This window comes from Balaenoptera musculus, chromosome 10, assembly GCF_009873245.2.
Source record: "Balaenoptera musculus isolate JJ_BM4_2016_0621 chromosome 10, mBalMus1.pri.v3, whole genome shotgun sequence".
Taxonomy (NCBI): domain Eukaryota; kingdom Metazoa; phylum Chordata; class Mammalia; order Artiodactyla; family Balaenopteridae; genus Balaenoptera; species Balaenoptera musculus.
Genome location: NC_045794.1, coordinates 17,655,897 through 17,673,532, shown reverse-complemented (window position 1 = coordinate 17,673,532; position 17,636 = coordinate 17,655,897). Strand labels below are relative to the sequence as shown.

The following is a 17,636-nucleotide window of genomic DNA, read 5'->3' as shown; positions in this document are numbered from 1 at the left end:
AATGTGTTCCCTCCAAATTCATATGTTGAAACCCTAACCCCCAACGTCATGGTATTTGGGGGTGGGCCTTTGGGAGGTAATTAGGTTTAGATGAGGTTATCAAGATGGGGCTCCTCATTAAGGGATTAGTGTCCTTATGAGGAGAGAGATGAGAACTTGTTCCTTCTCTTTTTCTCTGCCATGTGAGGACACAGTGAGAAGGCAGCTGTCGGCACGCCAGGAAGAGGGCCCGCTCCAGGAACTGAATCTGCCAGCACCCTCATTTTGGACTTCCCAGGATGCAGAACCATGAGAAATAAACATCTGTTGTGTAAGCCAGTCTATGGAATTTTGTTATAGCAGCCCAAGTTGAGACAACCACCAGTTAATAGAAAAGTACCCTTTTATTGAGAAGACAAGTGTATTTACAATATTCAATTGTTAGATCATATAATCTGTGAGACTTTTAAAAGCAGCAGTATTCCAGGAATTACAATTTATAAGGGGAAAAAGAAAACATTCCAAATAGGTTTCTGTTACAGAAAATACATTTGAACAATGCCAGAGACACTTAAGGCTAAGTAGTATTAGACCTTCTCCTCCATCTTTATAGCAATAATCAGAGTATGTTTTTTGTCACAAAGACAGAAGACTAATATTGGAAAGGAAGAAACAATATGATGTACAGTCCTTTCTGTCAGAAGACAAGTATGTTTAAAAATAGAGCCTCATCAATGGTTCTGAATAAGAAACATACAATGCTACCAAGCAGTCTCAAACTCACATTTGAGATAAACTGTGGACTCATTTAAAACTGAAAACTGCTCCAAGCCTCTCACTCTTACTAAGGACTGGGAGATTATCACATCCTTTACACATTTCTAATAATGCTTTCTGAAATAAGATTGCTGAAAAAGAGATCTCTGTTACAGTGCAAAGAACATTTTGATAGAAATTCATGTCTACAAAGGAGCTAAATAATACAGATGTTCCATACATTAACAGATACTGTTCTTGCTTTAAAAAGGTAGAATTATCTAACCACTGTAAATAATATGGGTCAGTCAAAAATATGTATAACAGAGTCCTACAGGGCAACTTGTATAAGTCAATCCCCAAAATATGTATATATTTGACACTCTCCAAGTGAGGATATTACTTTTTTGAAGAACATTAGACACAACACTAGGTTTCTTATTATTCCACGAACTATTGAGGTAGGAGTCTCATTTTGTCAATATCATCTGTTTTCACAGATTATAAGTCAAATGCCAGTACCAGAAAGACAGTAATCCACAAGGCTGAACCATTAGACTATCTACCAAGTCCTTCCTTCTTTAGATGAGCAAGGTTGGGACTTCTCTGTGCATCAAGAGATTTAACTAAAAATAACATAGGCTGTAATATATTTTGTAGACACATTTGTCAATAAAAATCACAAATTTCAATTATGATTTTATACATTAAAAAGCTTTGCAACTGTTAAAAAAAAAAAAGAGTAAATAGTATAATCATTAGTGGTAAAACAAATAGTACTATGACTCTTGAAATGTCTTCCTACATCTACCAAAAGGGTGCCACCTTGGAAAACTACTAATGAAGAAACAACTACTGTTTCCTACTGCCTGTCAAGCAGCAACAGTAGAGAAGACAACACATCATTTTTGTAGTGTCATGTTTTTCAGAACTATAGCCAGTTTAATTACAGTAAAATAATTTAGTATGTGAACTCAGATATTCTCTCCATGAACTCAAATGAAGAGTGATCATATGAAACACACATTATGCATATTGATTTTTATGTTATGAAAAAGCTGAAAATAAGGGAAAACTTGGCTTATGTAAATAGCCCTTAAAAAATAGCTGTAAGTTTAACCTTTTAACACGGTACATCCTAAAGTAAATATTACCAGTAGTTATTTTATGAAAAGCAAAATAATAAATCACTGCTAAAATTTAAAAAAGAAAAGAAAAAGAAAAACTGGATCACAACATGGAACTATCCATTTGGGTTGCATCACGTAGTATCTTAAATAAACTATTCAATGCAATGAGCTATGTGACAGACTCCTTCATCACCAAGAATGCTTTTTTTGTTAAATGCTTACATGTCATGAAAGATAAAGATGCTCACGTGAGAGTCCCAAGAAGTATGAGGACTTCCAGAATGTGTTCCTGAAAGAAAAAGTGCTGAGTCAGCTATAACTTAGAAACTACAAGCTAGTAAAGAATGACCTCTGCATATTCCAACAAAGAATATCTAGTTCAGATTTCCATCTGGCTTTAAAATATTAAGATTCAGAAGAACCACAAAAGTTTTATTTTAACCGTACGTTTACCAAAAAAAAAAAAAGAAAAAAAGTGATTCATACATCGACACTGGGTTTTCCTGGTTTTAATATATTACGATGACATAATCCAATCTAACTCATGCATCACTTTCAGAGACACAGTGCAACTGGAAATATTTTCGCTGTTGCAGAGGACATTACAGTTCTAAAAAGCAAATGCCTATGGGTGTGCTTGCATCTTCAAAAAAAAAAGAAAAGAAACAGGCACTATAGTTCTCTAAGGATGGCTGTGTTTCACACATTGTGGAAAAACAGTAAGAATCCCCTTCAAGAGTTTCAATATGCATTGTAACATAGATTTCATCTCCTTCGGTTTGCTTGCTGACTTCTTAGATGACTTGGTTAGAAGTCTGTTTTCACTGCTTCTTTGTTAACTGCTGTTGCTACTCTGTAGGCTATACGTTTTAAACTTCTGTAAGGAACATTACAAGCTATTTCATGTAATTTAATTTTGTGCTGAATATTCTTCAAAGGATTTTATAAATAATACAATATTTTAAATGAGTCTTCAATTCACTTGTTGTTATACCATATTGTTGCTTTCTCCGACTTTATCTACAAACTGCAAGAAGAAAAACAGATAATTAAATGAAAGCCTAGAGCACTATAAAATATTACATCAACACTTCAAATGTGGATTAAAAAACCCAGCTTTATAAGATTTGTGGAAATTTAAGGTATGACTGACAACGATTAATCCAGTACTACTCACCACCATCTTCTGACACAAAAGTGTATATAAAAAAATTTTTTTTTCTATAAGTTGTTTCTGCATGACATGTTACACATATGACTTTAAGGGTGCAATACAAGAAACACAACGCAATGAATAAAAAAACTGGATAAGATGAAGTTAACGCTGCTAGCTGAACAAAAAAAGTAAAAAAATAAAAAGCTGAAATGTCAGCCATCCATGCATTAATGAACCCAATAAGATATTTCAACTGCCCATTATTGTGGATCTCTTCTGGGCCTATGTAGTCTTTGAACAAACAGATTTAGCTCCATTAAGTTCAATAATTAACAACAGCTACTGACTAAAAATACTTTAAATGTGTATTCTGGACTTCAGACTGAAAGTGGCAATGACATTAAAAAGAGACTTAATGATGCAAGCATAAATCGATAATTATGGAACATAAGTTTTAACACACATTAATGTAAGTGGTTATTTACTTTGGTTACTCCACCCCAAATATAAAGCAATTGGGCTTTCTTCAGCATTCCAGATGGTGATGCAAACAGATGTTGAAACAAAGTAATTAGTGAAGATATTAAAAGTTACATAACCCAAGTGATTATATAACACTATCAAAATCTAGCAATCATCTAACCCTTTCTTTCATTTCATTATTCACATTTTTACTTAAGCATTTATTACAATGAAGTAATAATAATAGGAAACATCATTTATAGTATTGGATGTCCATTTATGCAAATACTGAAGAATCCTTAAATTAAGGACATGATTAATGATTACAGCTCTATAACTAGAAGTTGTAGTACATTCAAAAGACATTCTAAGTATAAACAACATTGACTACTGTATGAGTTTTGGGGATTAATGCAAATGAAATCAGGATATACCCCTATAAGCCTAGGTTCTAGCATCTTATATTATCACAAATAGGTGATTGGCACACTGAAACTAAAAGTTGCTCTCAAAGCACTCATGGATTCATTAGAATTTTACGGTAAATTTAGGTGGAGAGAAAGCACAACATTGTATCTCCAAAGGTAACTTCAAAAAATGTCTAGGTTATCTGGGCTGCAAGGTTCTGATTTGAGGATGGAAATGACATTAGGCTTATAGTGGTACCTATTTTTAGTGGGTAAGCCATCCTTCAGCTCTTTGAGAATTCAATAAATGCTATGAACTACCTCTCTAGAAGCATCTACAAAAGTCTGCAAACAACTTTAAGAAGCTGATTGCCCGCCCTGGAGAAAAAGATTTGACAAGACTGTTCTAACTGTGGACAGAGCTAGGAATGGAATTTTATCATCTGACTCCCAGTTATCACAGTGCTTTATTTAATTGTCTTAAAGCACTCCATTTGGTGATACAGTCTAAGAGAGAAAATATTTGTAAGAAATAATGATGTCCTTTTATATTATCGCTTCTAAAATTAGAGATCATATAAAAGTTAATTGAAAAGTGCCTTGAACTCTCAAAGAGAAAGGCAGCATAGCATATCAATCCAAGTTACATGAAAAAAGAGAGAACATTAAAAATGGATACAGTGAAACCAAATTTCAGGTTCTATAGGTTTAGCAATGATTATTTTCTCTGGTATTCATGGTAACCACGATCTATGTGATGCAACCATTTATATCATAATAAAAAACTTATCAATCATGTATCAATTCCTCAAATTTCTAAAAAGAGCATCAGAGAGCATTTATCTTTAAAATTTTTATTTTATTTAAAAAACTTTTAAAAATTATTGAAGTATAGTTGATTTACAATGTTGTATTAATTTCTGCTATACAGCAAAGTGATTCAGTTATACATATATATATGTGTGTGTGTGTATGTGTGTGTGTATATATACATATATATATACACACACACACAGACATTCTTTTTTATATTCTTTTCCATTATGGTTTATCACAGGATATTGAATATAATTCCCTGTGCTATACAGTAGGACATTGTTGTTTACTCATTCTATATATAATAGTTTGCATCTGCTAACCCCAAACTCCCAAGCTGTCCCTCCCCCCAGAGAGCATTTATTTTAATGGTTTAGAAAAACATATTGTTAAATATATGATTACTTACTGATCTAATTCCAGGTAAATTCAAGAGTGATCCAAGGACTGGCACTCTTCTAATAAATCCAACAACCACAGGAAAGAAGCCCCTGGGAGAGGCGAAAAAAGTTCTTAGGATGAACACGTTCTCTATTACCAAAATGAACCGTTAGCCATGTAAAAAGAAAGGATCCTGTTAAAGTTTTGAATGTTTTAAGAGACTTCAAAATTCAGTTATCTCTTACCTCTCCCTGGATTTGATCCCTTCCTTAGTTGTGCTCATAACATTCTGCATAAACATCTATAATGGCATTACTATTACATCCTACTGGTATCTTTACAGTCTATTTCCCATTTTAGAAATGAGAGATTCTCTAAAGCAGATTTGGCACTTAATAATGTTTGTTTCCTGTGGGCAATATGGTGCTTGGCAGATAGAAGACAAATGATACACTTTTCTTGAATAAATAATTAAACCAACTTACTTGAAAGTATTTTCTCACATTGCATACTATTCTTTACTGGGTAAGTGGCATTTGTAAAATATTAACTGATCAAAACCTCCCATAATGTATTTGGTCCAAAATTTTCTAATATCTACATGCACTAAAGAAAGTGTCATCAAGTGACAGTAACTGTACAGCATCAAGTCTACATATTAAAATGCTGGATCGATCGATCTATCTACCTACCTATCTGTCTATCTATCTATCAATCAATCACTGTCTGGTTGATGAAAATACCAAACATAAAGAGAGTGCCGTAAAATGCCAACAAAATAAATTTTATTGCATTGAAAATACTTTATAAAATAATTTATACCCTGACATAAGCAATCATCTGCATCTGATAAACACACCTGGGTTTCTGTAATAATTATTTGACATAAAGGTTTACTGAAAGAGAAACAATAAAATAAAATGGTTGCCTTACCTGAACAAGAGAAAGAATCCATAAATTTCGAAGATCATGCCTATCAAAGGCCAACCAATCAGGACTACAAATACACCACCCAGGAAAAATCCTGTAGCTTTCATTTTATGTTTTTGGAAGAAGAATCTGAATGTTCTTTCTAAACCAATTACAAAAGCCAAGCCAGCCACAAATAAAACCTAGAAGAGGAGGAAAACGTAACACAGAAAAAGCAGTTAAATGCACTGCATATGTTTGAAGGGGTAAGGTCAAAGCTGAATATGATAAAAAAGACATGTGGCTTTTAATGTGAGCAACTGGCCAGAGAAAACTACAATGCACACCAAGAGGCAGAACCACGTTAAACCTGTAGTTGTATCCCCCTCTGTTCAGTCCTCTTCTATCTTGATTATATGAAGAAAAGAGAAACAAAGAAAGATTAGGTGTCACCCAGCGGCATCTGCATCTGCAGTGGTTTCCCCAGCTTCAGCTAGATGGCGATGGCTTAGTCAAGCAGATGAGCGGCAAGGCAGGAGAGGGAAGGTGCCCGAAAATATGTCAGCCGAAGGTACTCCTGGTTCTGAAAACTTGATCAGGGGTGACAGGAGTTCCTATGGACGGGAGAAAACCTGACATGGCCCAGTTGGTAGTAGAAGAAACCACGCAAAGCCAGCAAGAAGATCCTAGTTTTATTAATTCCGGAAATCTGGGAGCAGCAGAAATGAAATACAGCCATGCATTCTCAAATATACTTATAGTTTGTAGGTTTTCAGACAATGGACAAGAGATGGTGATTGACTAAAAGCCTGCGTTTTCCCAGGTTTTATTCCCAAACACTTGCCTTTCTTCATAACCATTCTTCAGTGAAAAATATTTCACAAAAATGTTTATTAAGCCTATTGGTTAAGCTTCACATTCTGAGATACCAATGCTGTTTATATTATTGTTTAAAACATTAATTTTGAACAATCGTTACCCTTTATGTTTTCCAATGTCCAATTAAAAGCCCAATGTTAACATACACTTCAAAAATATTTTATCGCTATTCAGTGACTTTATTGCCCTCTTAGAAGGGTTATTATTTATTTCTAGAACTCTTGCACAGCCTTCACACATGCACAACAGAGTACACATTCCAAATAAACAATATACACACCTTTCTTAGCAGGTCAATTATTAATATATTTTTTAAAGGTTTAAGTAGTTTTTAAAACTCTGTTCATTTTATGCTATTTAAGCAAATGTTAAATCTCAGATGTGTAAAGTCAAAACATTAACAAACTTACCAAGACACGGGGCTATCAAGTCATCTATTTTGAACTATTTGAGGCAGTCTTGATTTAATCTATTGTAAATCACATATCAAACACTTAACAGAGCAGTTATGGAATTAGAAAACTTCATTAAGCATTTATCTTTTATTTAAACAGAAAGCTGACAGGTTTCACCCCTGATGAAATCAGAGAATGTAACAGCAGTCTTCACATGAGTAACAGTGAATTATTTCCCCCCAATTTCATAGCAGGCAATAATTCATTAGTAGTTAAAATTTCCTTATGAATTTAGTTAAAATATGTATTGAAAAACTCACATTTCCAATAGCCAGTAGTGCTTTGTCAAAAAAGAGAATCATTCCAAAGAACAGGAAAAACACTCCAAATCCTGTTAATCCCATTCCAATTTCTGCAATATAAGTTATATGGTTAAGGGTAAAGCAAAAGTAAAGTTACATTAAGATCCTCGTAAACTAAGCAAGAAAAAATTTTCAGTTTTTCTTTTGACTGATATAAGGAAATAGGACCCCAACATTGCAGGTTGACTTATAATGACATTCATTAAGATCCAGAACAAATTAAATTAACAACAGAAAATTACTCCCAAAATTTAAAATATGAATGGGAATTTCTAATCCTTATATGAGAGAGAGCATTTCTCACAAACATACCCATAATAGAGAAAGACAAATCAGGAATCTAAACCTTTGGTTATATTATTTTTTCTCTCCCAAGAGCCCTTCTGGCATCAGACATAAGTATGTGGGTTCACTTTTGTCTCCTTTTCTCCTTTCATATTCCATGACTAGTATTTGTATGCACAATATCTGCAGTTCCTTCTTTCCCTTCTGAAAACGAATTCCTTCCTTAACCCACTGGAAATGCTATGGGAGGTCAGCACAGACTGCTTCTCACAATGACAACAGGAGAGATTTTGAGAGTCAAGAAGCCGTCTCCTCCAAAGTTAATTTTCAGACTTTTAACTTCTTGACGGCTTATTATGGATTCATCTTCTACAAGTCTCTCTCAACTATGCATCCATTCACATATTTAGTCTAAGAGTCCAAAAATCACCTCTCCAACATTTCAAAGAAGACTGTTTTACCTAATATTAATATTCTGGGTTTTTACTTTTTCATTCAAAAACAAAGAATTGTTGATCAACTCCTAAATGCCAGCAACTGTTCTAGGTACTGAGTATAGAGTGATGGACAAAGTATAAGCTTTTAAGTCTATGGTTACTCTTTATACAAAACTAATATTTTATTACCTTTACACTCCCTAGACTTATCTTTATGTCTGAAGAGTCTTAACTTTCTAAGGTTACAGTTGTACTATTCTGTTAATGTTACAAAGCACAATCCACGAAATTAGTTCCTTGATTATTTCAGTTTTGTTTTCAGGAAACAGTCACCAATCCTTATTTTACCTAGCAGCACTATCTGCATAAAATAATAAATCAGACCGAAACTGCCATATTTTGGGAAACACAATTTTAAATACACAGTAGTGATTTCTGATCTGTTACTTTTTTGCCTCGGCTCCAGAGAGCTAAAATCTAAGTCACAGCTACTTAAAAATTTAAGCATGTAAAATGTTATGATGAGTTGAAAATTTATATCCTATGCCTTTTTTGACATCCTTCACCTCAATTTACAGTTAACTCCTGCCTCCCATTCCAGCTGCCTTGTTCTCCGAAAGTTAGTCTAAAAGAATTCAGGTACCTGTCCATAAATACACTGGTAAGTGTATTCCACGGACACAAATTCTCATGAAAATTGGAGGCTCATACCTTCATGCTTAAATGCTTTAGGAGAATTTAACCAAATAACTGTTTAGGTGTCAGACATAATTTCCTACAGGAAAATATGGACAAAAGAGCAAGGAAAATTCCATTAAATAACTATTTAGTAGTTAGGATTTAGTCACTGGCAGCTGAATTATTTAAATACAACTCATTTCTATCTTTTCACAAATTGTCCTAATGATTACGTACACATTTTGAGATGTTTGTTCATCAGAAAGGAAACTATATGGCAATATGCCTACTATGTATTGAGAATTTACCATGAATTGCCCATTACGAGGTGCTTTTCGTATCTTATAGAACTTAATCCTCCCCATACTACTGCAAGGTAGGCATCATTACATTATTCTAGAGATTTTTTTTTCGCCAGGTTAAATATGTTTGATTAAATGAAATTCAAGGGCACTGGAGTAGGCTGAACTTCTGGGAGAAGCATCTTTAGGTTTAATATAATTAGCTTGTTACTAACATAACTAAGGAGATGTCAGTACAAAATTGACTGCAGTGAAAAAGGACAATGTCTGTACATGGTTTTACACTTAATGAGATGTTTATACAAATATGTCATAATTCCTTTAGCAAAACTGGGGGGTTAAAAAGTAGCACCAGGGGGCTTCCCTGGTGGCGCAGTGGTTGAGAATCTGCCTGCCAATGCAGGGGACACGGGTTCGAGCCCTGGTCTGGGAAGATCCCACATGCCACGGAGCAACTGGGCCCGTGAGCCACAATTACTGAGCCTGCGCGTCTGGAGCCTGTGCTCCGCAACAAGAGAGCCGCGACAGTGAGAGGCCCGCGCAACGCGATGAAGAGTGGTCCCCGCTTGCCGCAACTAGGGAAAGCCCTCGCACAGAAACGAAGACCCAACACAGCAATCAATCAATCAATCAATAAAATAAATAAATAAATAAGAACGTGAATTTCAAAAAAAAAAAAAAAAAAAAAAAAAAGTAGCACCAGCCCCATGTTTCATGTGGGCAACTGAAGGCTCAGATTAATAATTCACCCTTGATCATAGAATCAGCAAATGTGCGTGTGGAGGGGGACAGGTGCAGGGAGGGACGGGGGTGTGGTGTGGAGTCCGGCTAGAATTCAAATCCAGTCTTCAGGCTCCACATCTTACAACTATCACAGGGGAAACCCAAACATTCCCACTACTTTATCCAGTGTCGTACAGAAAGAGAGGGTTGCCTGTAACATTTTTGTCAAAACGGACACTAGCATGTTATTGCCCAATAGTCCCTGATCTGAATGGGTCAAAAGTCTCAAACTGACCTCGCTGTGTTATTTTCTCCCCTCCAGAATTCCATTCTTGCCTATGCCTATGTATTCACAAGCCCTCTGGTTATTAAAGCCCTACTTGGAGCTGCTCGTTCACCACCAGAATCATACCCAGTAAAATAAACTTATCTTCCTCTGTGCACTATCAAACCTTCATTCCCGCTCGAGCGCACACACACACACGTGCGTGTTTTTAAAGCATAATCTGATAAAAGCAGTCTAATAAGACAAATGTATCTAAAATCAAAAGCTTATTGTAGAAATGTGATAAGGAGAGATATTCTTAATCCAATGACAATCACTGTTAGCATTTTGATATCTTATTTAAGACATTTTAAGGCAGCATTGTCTTTCTTACTATGCCCATTCCTTTCAAAAAGTAAAAATGTCACAATAAAGAACTCAACTGAACACCATGGTAGAATTTCAGGCAATGTGACATAATGAAGTAAAGATTTAGAGGCAGCATAGGAACTGCCCCACTCCAGCCCCCTCAATAAATCTTGTGGGTTTTTTCTGGGGTGGGGTGAGGTAGGGTGTGCTACTGTAGAATTCCCTAAAACAATTATGAATTGCTATTTCCTATGATCAGTACTTGGTCTGGTACTTCTCTTCCAGAATCAGGATCCCAGAATAATTCTGGCAAGTCACTTGAATGATGGCTGACCCCTACAGTTAAACACACACACAAACACCATTTGAAATCCAAAGAGCTTTTGGTTCACTGATCATTCTGTGTTCTGATCCACTGTCTTATCTAAAACACTTGACAAATGAGCAGTAAAGAGTATAATTTCATCCTCCTCATCAATTTAATGAAGTGAGGAGACTGCTTCCTATTCTGCCCACATTCTAACCCAACCCCCTTGTTCTGGTTTTTGGAAGGATGTAAATCAGGCACTTGTCCCTATAAGACTTCAGTAGAAGAGAATCTCTACACACAGGATAAGTAGTTCATATATTTACCTATGTAATAATCACAGACTAAGATAGGAAAGTTAGATAGGAAAACTACGTAGAGATTAAGTACTTCCTCTGAGTAATTAGTAGTATTAGAAATAAATCCTAGCAATTTATGTATACAATTCTGCTAAATTCTGGGTTTCAATTGAGAGGAACAGAGCACTGCATCATAAAGAAAATAGGCTCTGAATATTCTACACAGTCTCTCTCTCAAAAAAAAAAAAAAATCAATGCACAATTCTAAAGGATAAATATCTACTGTTGAAACTATTTTTGCTATGGAACAATTTCTCCATTCTAAGACAGATTTCAAATAAGCTTTATAGCAAGTCTTCTTAGATGCTAGTAGGGTACCGTGAAAAGAACAAAGGTTTTTGAGCCAGCAGACTTGGGATCAAGTCTTGTTTCTGTCACTTCCCTCATGATTATACATTGAATTTCTTTTGAGCCTCCTTTAATTTATAAAAGAGACATATTCCTCTTTGCTCTACAGGGCTCTTAAAAGAATTCAGGATAACGATTTATATAAAAGCACATGGTAAACTGAAATAAGATGCTTTTATACAATTATATAAAATGGCTAATTTTATTATAACAGTAAACGAAAACATCCCACAAAAAAACAAACAAAAACCCCAAACAAAAAAGGACTATACTTATATTTTCTCTGATCAGAACAGGCAGACCAAAATGGGCATCCAAGGTGCAGACCCAGTCCAATTTGAGGAAGGGAAGGAGCTCGATTCGGGTGGCAGTGTGGGCAGGAGTTATTAGCAGCTCGGTGAAGTTCAAGTTAGCCATGATTTGAATCCAAACCTTACGACTCCACTTTAAAACAGGGCATTTTTAAAGGAAGTTCTATTTTTATTTCAACAGACTGTTTAGTTCTTAAAATCTTTAAAATTCAAGTAAGTTATTCAGAATAAGAAGAACAAAGGCGTGGCAGATAAAACAAAGTGAGATAAAAAGTCTATCACGACCATCAAAAGATAGGAAGCATAGGGTTGGCAGAAATGTAAATACAAAATTATTAAGATTGACAAAAAGGGATAGAAAAGTGTAAATTTTACATTGATAGAAAATGAAAACAGACAGCAATGTTAATCTTAGAGATAAGATAGGCCTGGAGAACTCTGTGGCAGGCAGAAAGATGCTAAAATAATAAAACATGCCACCAAAACACAATATACAATATTAACGAAAGAAATCGTTTAACTGAACACAGAGTTTACTATTGGGGAGACAGTAGGCGGTAGAAAAGTGAAGTTGTTTCAAGGGACTTTTAAAAGGTTGCTTCCAGTAGTGGCAAAAGGCAAATACTCAAAGTATTTAAGCGTAAGCACATTTTCAAAAACAGCCTATCATAGGTGACATTTAAAACTCGGCCTCCCAAACAACCAGCAGTAACTTGTAGAGGACCCCAAGCATGTCACGTGCAGAAATGTCCCCAAGAGTGGGCCGCGGGCACAGCGCATCAAACTTTCTCTCGTGGCCACCCGCGGGAACAAAGCGCCCATCTCCCTGGGAGTGAGAGCTGCGCTACCACGGTGCGAGACAGACGCTCGGCGAAAGCTCCCCCTCCCCAGCTAGGGCGTCTCCCCAGACCCCACCGACTCTCCCCCCAGGCCAGGTCCGCCACCGCGAGTCCAGCCCTCGGTTCCTCCAGGCAGCCCTCCAGACGCCCGCAGCCCTAGCTATGTCTCGCAGGCCGCCGCCCCCATTTCGGAGCTTCATTCATTGACCCGGGCGGGCGGAGGGGCGGGCGGGCGAGACCCAGCCCAAGGAACGGGTGTCCGGGGCTCGCGGCGGGGCCTCGGAGCAGGTACTTACTCTGGGTGTCCGTTAAGGAGATCATGGCTGCAGGGGTGAGGGCGGCGTCGACAGCACCTCGGAGCGGCCAGGGTGTGAAGCAAAGTCGAGAGAACGGAGCCGGGAAACAGCCCAGGCGAAAGCCGCCACGTCTTCCGGAAACACGCAGCCGCCCCCACCCCATTTCAAAGCCGTTTCCCATTGGCTAAGCCTGCTCCCAACATCAACCAATCACCTATGGCTTTGTTCAGTGGCGCAAATGGTGGCCACACCCCTTGACCAATAAGAGAAGGATATTACTTGCAATTGGTTGAAAGGACCGACCCGGAAGGGTGGATGCTCCTGGCTGGAAAGAAAGGAAAGCCTGGTGGCGGGAAGTTTTCGTTGGAGCGCGTCTGAAAGCGGTGCGTAGCGGACCTGAGGCCGGGGCGTTTTGGGGTCGGAGACCGAGGAGAGGAGGATGTTCCTTAACCCCCTGGGGAGACGTTCTGGGGTAACTCCCGTTACCGCTTTGAAAGAGCTAATATTCCTTTTCCTGGCTGATGGGGAGGCCGTCTCACTTCCTTCCACCAGTACATTGGCGGGGGAGAAACAGGGGCCCTCGCCCTTCTAATGGAACTCTCTATCATCGCTCAGCCCTAATGGAACTCGGTCCTTTAGGGGCACGTTCCACTGCCGACCGGTCTTTTTTTATCACCAGCCTTTTCCATGCAGGAGGCTTGGGTACCACAGCCTGTTTATTTGCAACCACTGTTTATTGGGAAACGCCACTGGGAACGCCTAAGCGTAAGGGAGGGTATTATTAAATTGCTGTTGCGTCTAAACGCAGGGGGCGAGGAGTTGGGGGATGTGTGTGTGTGATTTAACCTCTGGTACTTGGTGTCAAGAATGCATGACTGCCTGAGACCCTGTAAAATATTTCCTGAGGATGCTTGCAAAAGTTCAGGTATAGCAAGTAAAACCACTGAATCATGGAAGTAGTAATTAGTAAAAGTTCATTGTGTACACACCAAAAAGACAGTTTGCCAACTAGGAGCACTCAAATCGAAACATGGAATTAGGCTCAGGGCTATATTGTTATAAAGCAGCTTGTTTAGTAAGGACTGTTTATTCTTCACACTGATTGGTTATAATAGTAACATTTTCTTAAAGGATAGGGAATTGATTAGTGGTTACCTCATAGCAACCTTGGGAAACAGTTGGAGTTTTGCTTCTGATTTCCAGAGGCAGAAACAAAAAATGCCCCAGGTCAAGTTAGTCTTTCAAAATAAGCTAAATTCAGCTTTGTTTGTATGTCTGTGCTGGTTTTTTCTGCCCAGGAAATTTTCAAGACTGGTCTACGTTTGTTTTGGATTTTAACAGTGCCTAGGTATACTTCTGACACACATGCTATAGATAGCTCATTAATTTTTGAACCTATTTTATGTTCAGATAGCTTTTGCTATTAAATCACATCCTTTGGGGAAGGAGTTTATGAGCAGTTTTTTAACAGTATAATCAAAGGAGTCGTTTAAAATAGTGGGGCAAAATGGTTGTAGATTACATCCTTTCATAAGTATAGAAAAAGCCTCTGCTTTCAGTCTCAGCAAACCTGAGCCTGCACTATATGCAAGGCACTGTGCTAGGCTATGTGGATACAGATGTGAAGGGACTCAATCCCTGCCCCCCTGAAGAACCTTACAGTCTAGAGAAGGAGAATTGTATTTCCACAAAATGGTGAAGACATATTCGTATCGATAAAGAATTAGAAGTTCTTGGTTTACTCCCCTCCTTCAGTATCTTTTAGTGGTGTGGCCCTTCCAAACTTCTTAGCAAGGTAAAGAAGACCCTACTTATTTTTCCAGCCTAGTGGTGACTACAGAATTCTACATGAGGAAGGGCATAAGGTCAGCAGTTTGAGTAAGAGCAGGGTGATGCTGAAGCTTTGGAGAACATTCTAAGTTAGTTTTGGAAAATATTGGTTTTCCATATCAGAGTTGGGGGAGGTGTTCCTGGAGATTATGGACAATCTAAACAAAGTTCCTACCCTCCAACCTCACCTCCTTCCACTTGCTCGTGTGTACTCTTGAGTTTTAGTCTTTCAGAAATATTTTGAGTTCCTTAAAACAAACCAGGCTTTTTCCCCACTTCTGACCTTTTCATGTTCTCTCCCTCTGAAATCTCACCCCTCTGTAGAATACCAATTCCTCTTTTAAGATTGAGTCTAAATTGTAACCCTTTAAAACAAATATTCAGTAAAATGTTAAATGATCAATTTGAATATTATGTTGATGGGCTTTGCTTCATCTGGGGTATTTGAATCTATCCAACTTGTTATTTGTAAAATAGCTTCCACCATCCCAATTTTAGAGACAGGGAAAGGGGCTGAGACGAACAAGTTGTTTAGCTTTGCTAAGATCACACAGTAATTTAGTGGTAAAGCTGTTTAATCTCAAAGCTTTGCTCTTTTTTTGTGACATCGTTTTGTGTCTGGTGGATATTTGTTCAGTGTTCTTGACGTCATACTTATTATATGTTTATGTGACTTTGGACACTTCTCTGAAATCTAGAGAATTTTCCATAAAAAAGTAGAGTGGGAAGAAGCATGTAGTCCTTATTGAAAGGTCACTGCAGTATATAGTTTACTTTCTAACATTTTTTGTGCTTAGTAATGACAGATTATCATTGAGCGTTATCAACAGTACTGTTTTTAAAAAGTTGTTGCTCTGATTTTTCTTTCAGTTTTAGAAAGAAATTTGGCTCTCCAATTCAACTTTAGAATGGCATCCGTTTCAGGTTAGTGGAGATGATTACATTTTGTAGTTCATTCTGTTCTCCTTCTAATTGCATGTTTTTCTCTGTACCTTCGCCTCAATTTTGCTGTGAACCTTAAACTGCTCTAAAAAAGTCTTAATAGAAATTAATAAAAATAAATTTTAAAAATACTTGTTTTAAAAATTCTGATTATAGAAGTGATGTCTTTTCAGATTTTTTTTTCATTGTGGGAAAATGTACTTAATGAAATTTACCATTTTAACTGCTTGTAAGCATACAGTTCAGTGGCATTACGTGCATGGCATTACGTGTATTTGCACTTGTTGTGCAGTCATCACCATTATCCATCTCCAGAACTTTTTCATCACTCCAAACTGAAACTCGGTACCAATTAAACCCATTGCTCCCTTCCCTGCAGGTAACACTATTCTGCTTTCTGTCTCTGTGAATTTGACCATTCTAGGTACCTCATTTAAGTGGAATCATACAATATTTGTCCTTTTGTGTCTGGCTTATTTCACTTAAGCGTGTCTTTGAGGTTCATCTGTTTTGTAACATGTATCTTTTTAAGGCTGAATAATAGTCCATTGTATGTATATACACCTTCTCTTTATCCATTTGTCTGTCAGTGGACATTGGGTTATTTCACTTTTTGGCTTTTGTGAATAATGCTGCTACAAACATTGTGTACAAATATCCATTTGAGCCCCTGCTGCCAGTTTTTGGGGGTGTATACCTACAAGTGGAATTGCTGGTTAACATGGTATTTCTGTGTTTAATTTTTTGAGGAACGACCGTACTGTTTTCCATCGTTGCTATATCATTTTACGTTCCCAAAAAGCAATACATAAGAGTTCCAAGGAATGATATGTTTTTTGATAGCATTCTGGGAACTTAAGAAATTATCAGGTAGACAATATAAATCATTTATAATGTCACTAGTCAGGTTAATACTGTAACATTTAGATGTATTGTTTTTCAACAAAATTTTTAACATTTTGTGCATAATGTTCGGTAATGTGATTTTTAAAAATATAACGTAGCTATAGAATATAGACATATTGTTAAGTAAATTCTATGTTGTAAATATTCTATTTTTAATACTGTTCTGTATTTTATTGTTTTGAAGTGACATTAAATAATTAACACTTTTAGTGTTGGTGTTGAACTTTTAGTCTGTCTCCATTTTTAAAATGTAAAAAAGGTTGCATTGAACATCTTTGAGTCAAAAACTTTGTGTGCATCTCCGATTATTTCCTTAAGATAAGTTCCTATAAGTGGAGCTATTTGAAACGTTTTTAAAGTATAAAAGAAAAACTTCCATTTCACCTTTTCTAGGCAGCTACTCTTGGTATTTTGGTATATTTCCATCCATTGCTTGTTTTTATAAACTTGGCTAGATTCTATTGTGCTCATTAGTGAGGTCTTGCTGACTATTCAGTAAAGAAGTGGATGGCAGGAGTGAGGAACTTATTCTATGGTTATTTTCCTGTCCTTTGTAGGATATAGTGAATATGACCTTTGCTACGTACTAGCACTAACAGTGGGGTAACAAGATTAGGTTCTTTTCAAACTTTAAAGAAATGGTTTTCCTAAGTATGGCATCCTCCCATCCACCCCTAAAAACTTTACAATTTATTTAAATATAAATATGAAAAAAATAGTGACATAGATTTTGGCCTTGTCTCATGACTCATTCTCACAGCTTAAGGGTTAATAATAAATGGTAACAATTTAAGTTATATTAAATGC

The 17,636-nt window shown here is 36.8% G+C and overlaps 2 protein-coding genes across 5 annotated transcripts in view; one reads left to right on the top strand and one right to left on the bottom strand.

Annotated features, from left to right (window-relative positions):
* Positions 1-364: 364 nt before the first annotated feature.
* Positions 365-13,299, bottom strand: GOLT1B (golgi transport 1B). 2 transcript variants are annotated; one of them, XM_036866677.1, is made up of 5 exons: positions 13,152-13,299; positions 7,591-7,682; positions 6,021-6,199; positions 5,116-5,197; positions 365-2,892 (listed from the first exon to the last, which is right to left on the bottom strand). In XM_036866677.1, the coding sequence occupies exons 1-5, from the start codon at positions 13,174-13,176 to the stop codon at positions 2,854-2,856; spliced, it is 417 nt and encodes a 138-aa protein (XP_036722572.1). In that variant the 5' UTR covers positions 13,177-13,299; the 3' UTR covers positions 365-2,853. The 2 variants fall into 2 exon arrangements, with proteins under 2 accessions (XP_036722572.1, XP_036722573.1); XM_036866678.1 differs by lacking the exon at positions 365-2,892 and adding an exon at positions 2,908-3,312.
* A 139-nt stretch (positions 13,300-13,438) lies between these two features.
* RECQL (RecQ like helicase) overlaps positions 13,439-17,636 on the top strand; it is a 36,362-nt gene continuing 32,164 nt past the window's right edge. Inside the window, exons 1-2 of one of the 3 annotated variants that reach the window (XM_036865431.1) lie at positions 13,439-13,534; positions 15,852-15,905. In XM_036865431.1, coding sequence (XP_036721326.1) covers positions 15,890-15,905 — 16 coding nt within the window. In that variant the 5' untranslated portion in view covers positions 13,439-13,534; positions 15,852-15,889. Of the gene's footprint in view, positions 13,535-13,556; positions 13,624-15,851; positions 15,906-17,636 lie in introns of those variants that run through there. The other 2 variants (XM_036865432.1, XM_036865433.1) reach the window with 2 other exon arrangements.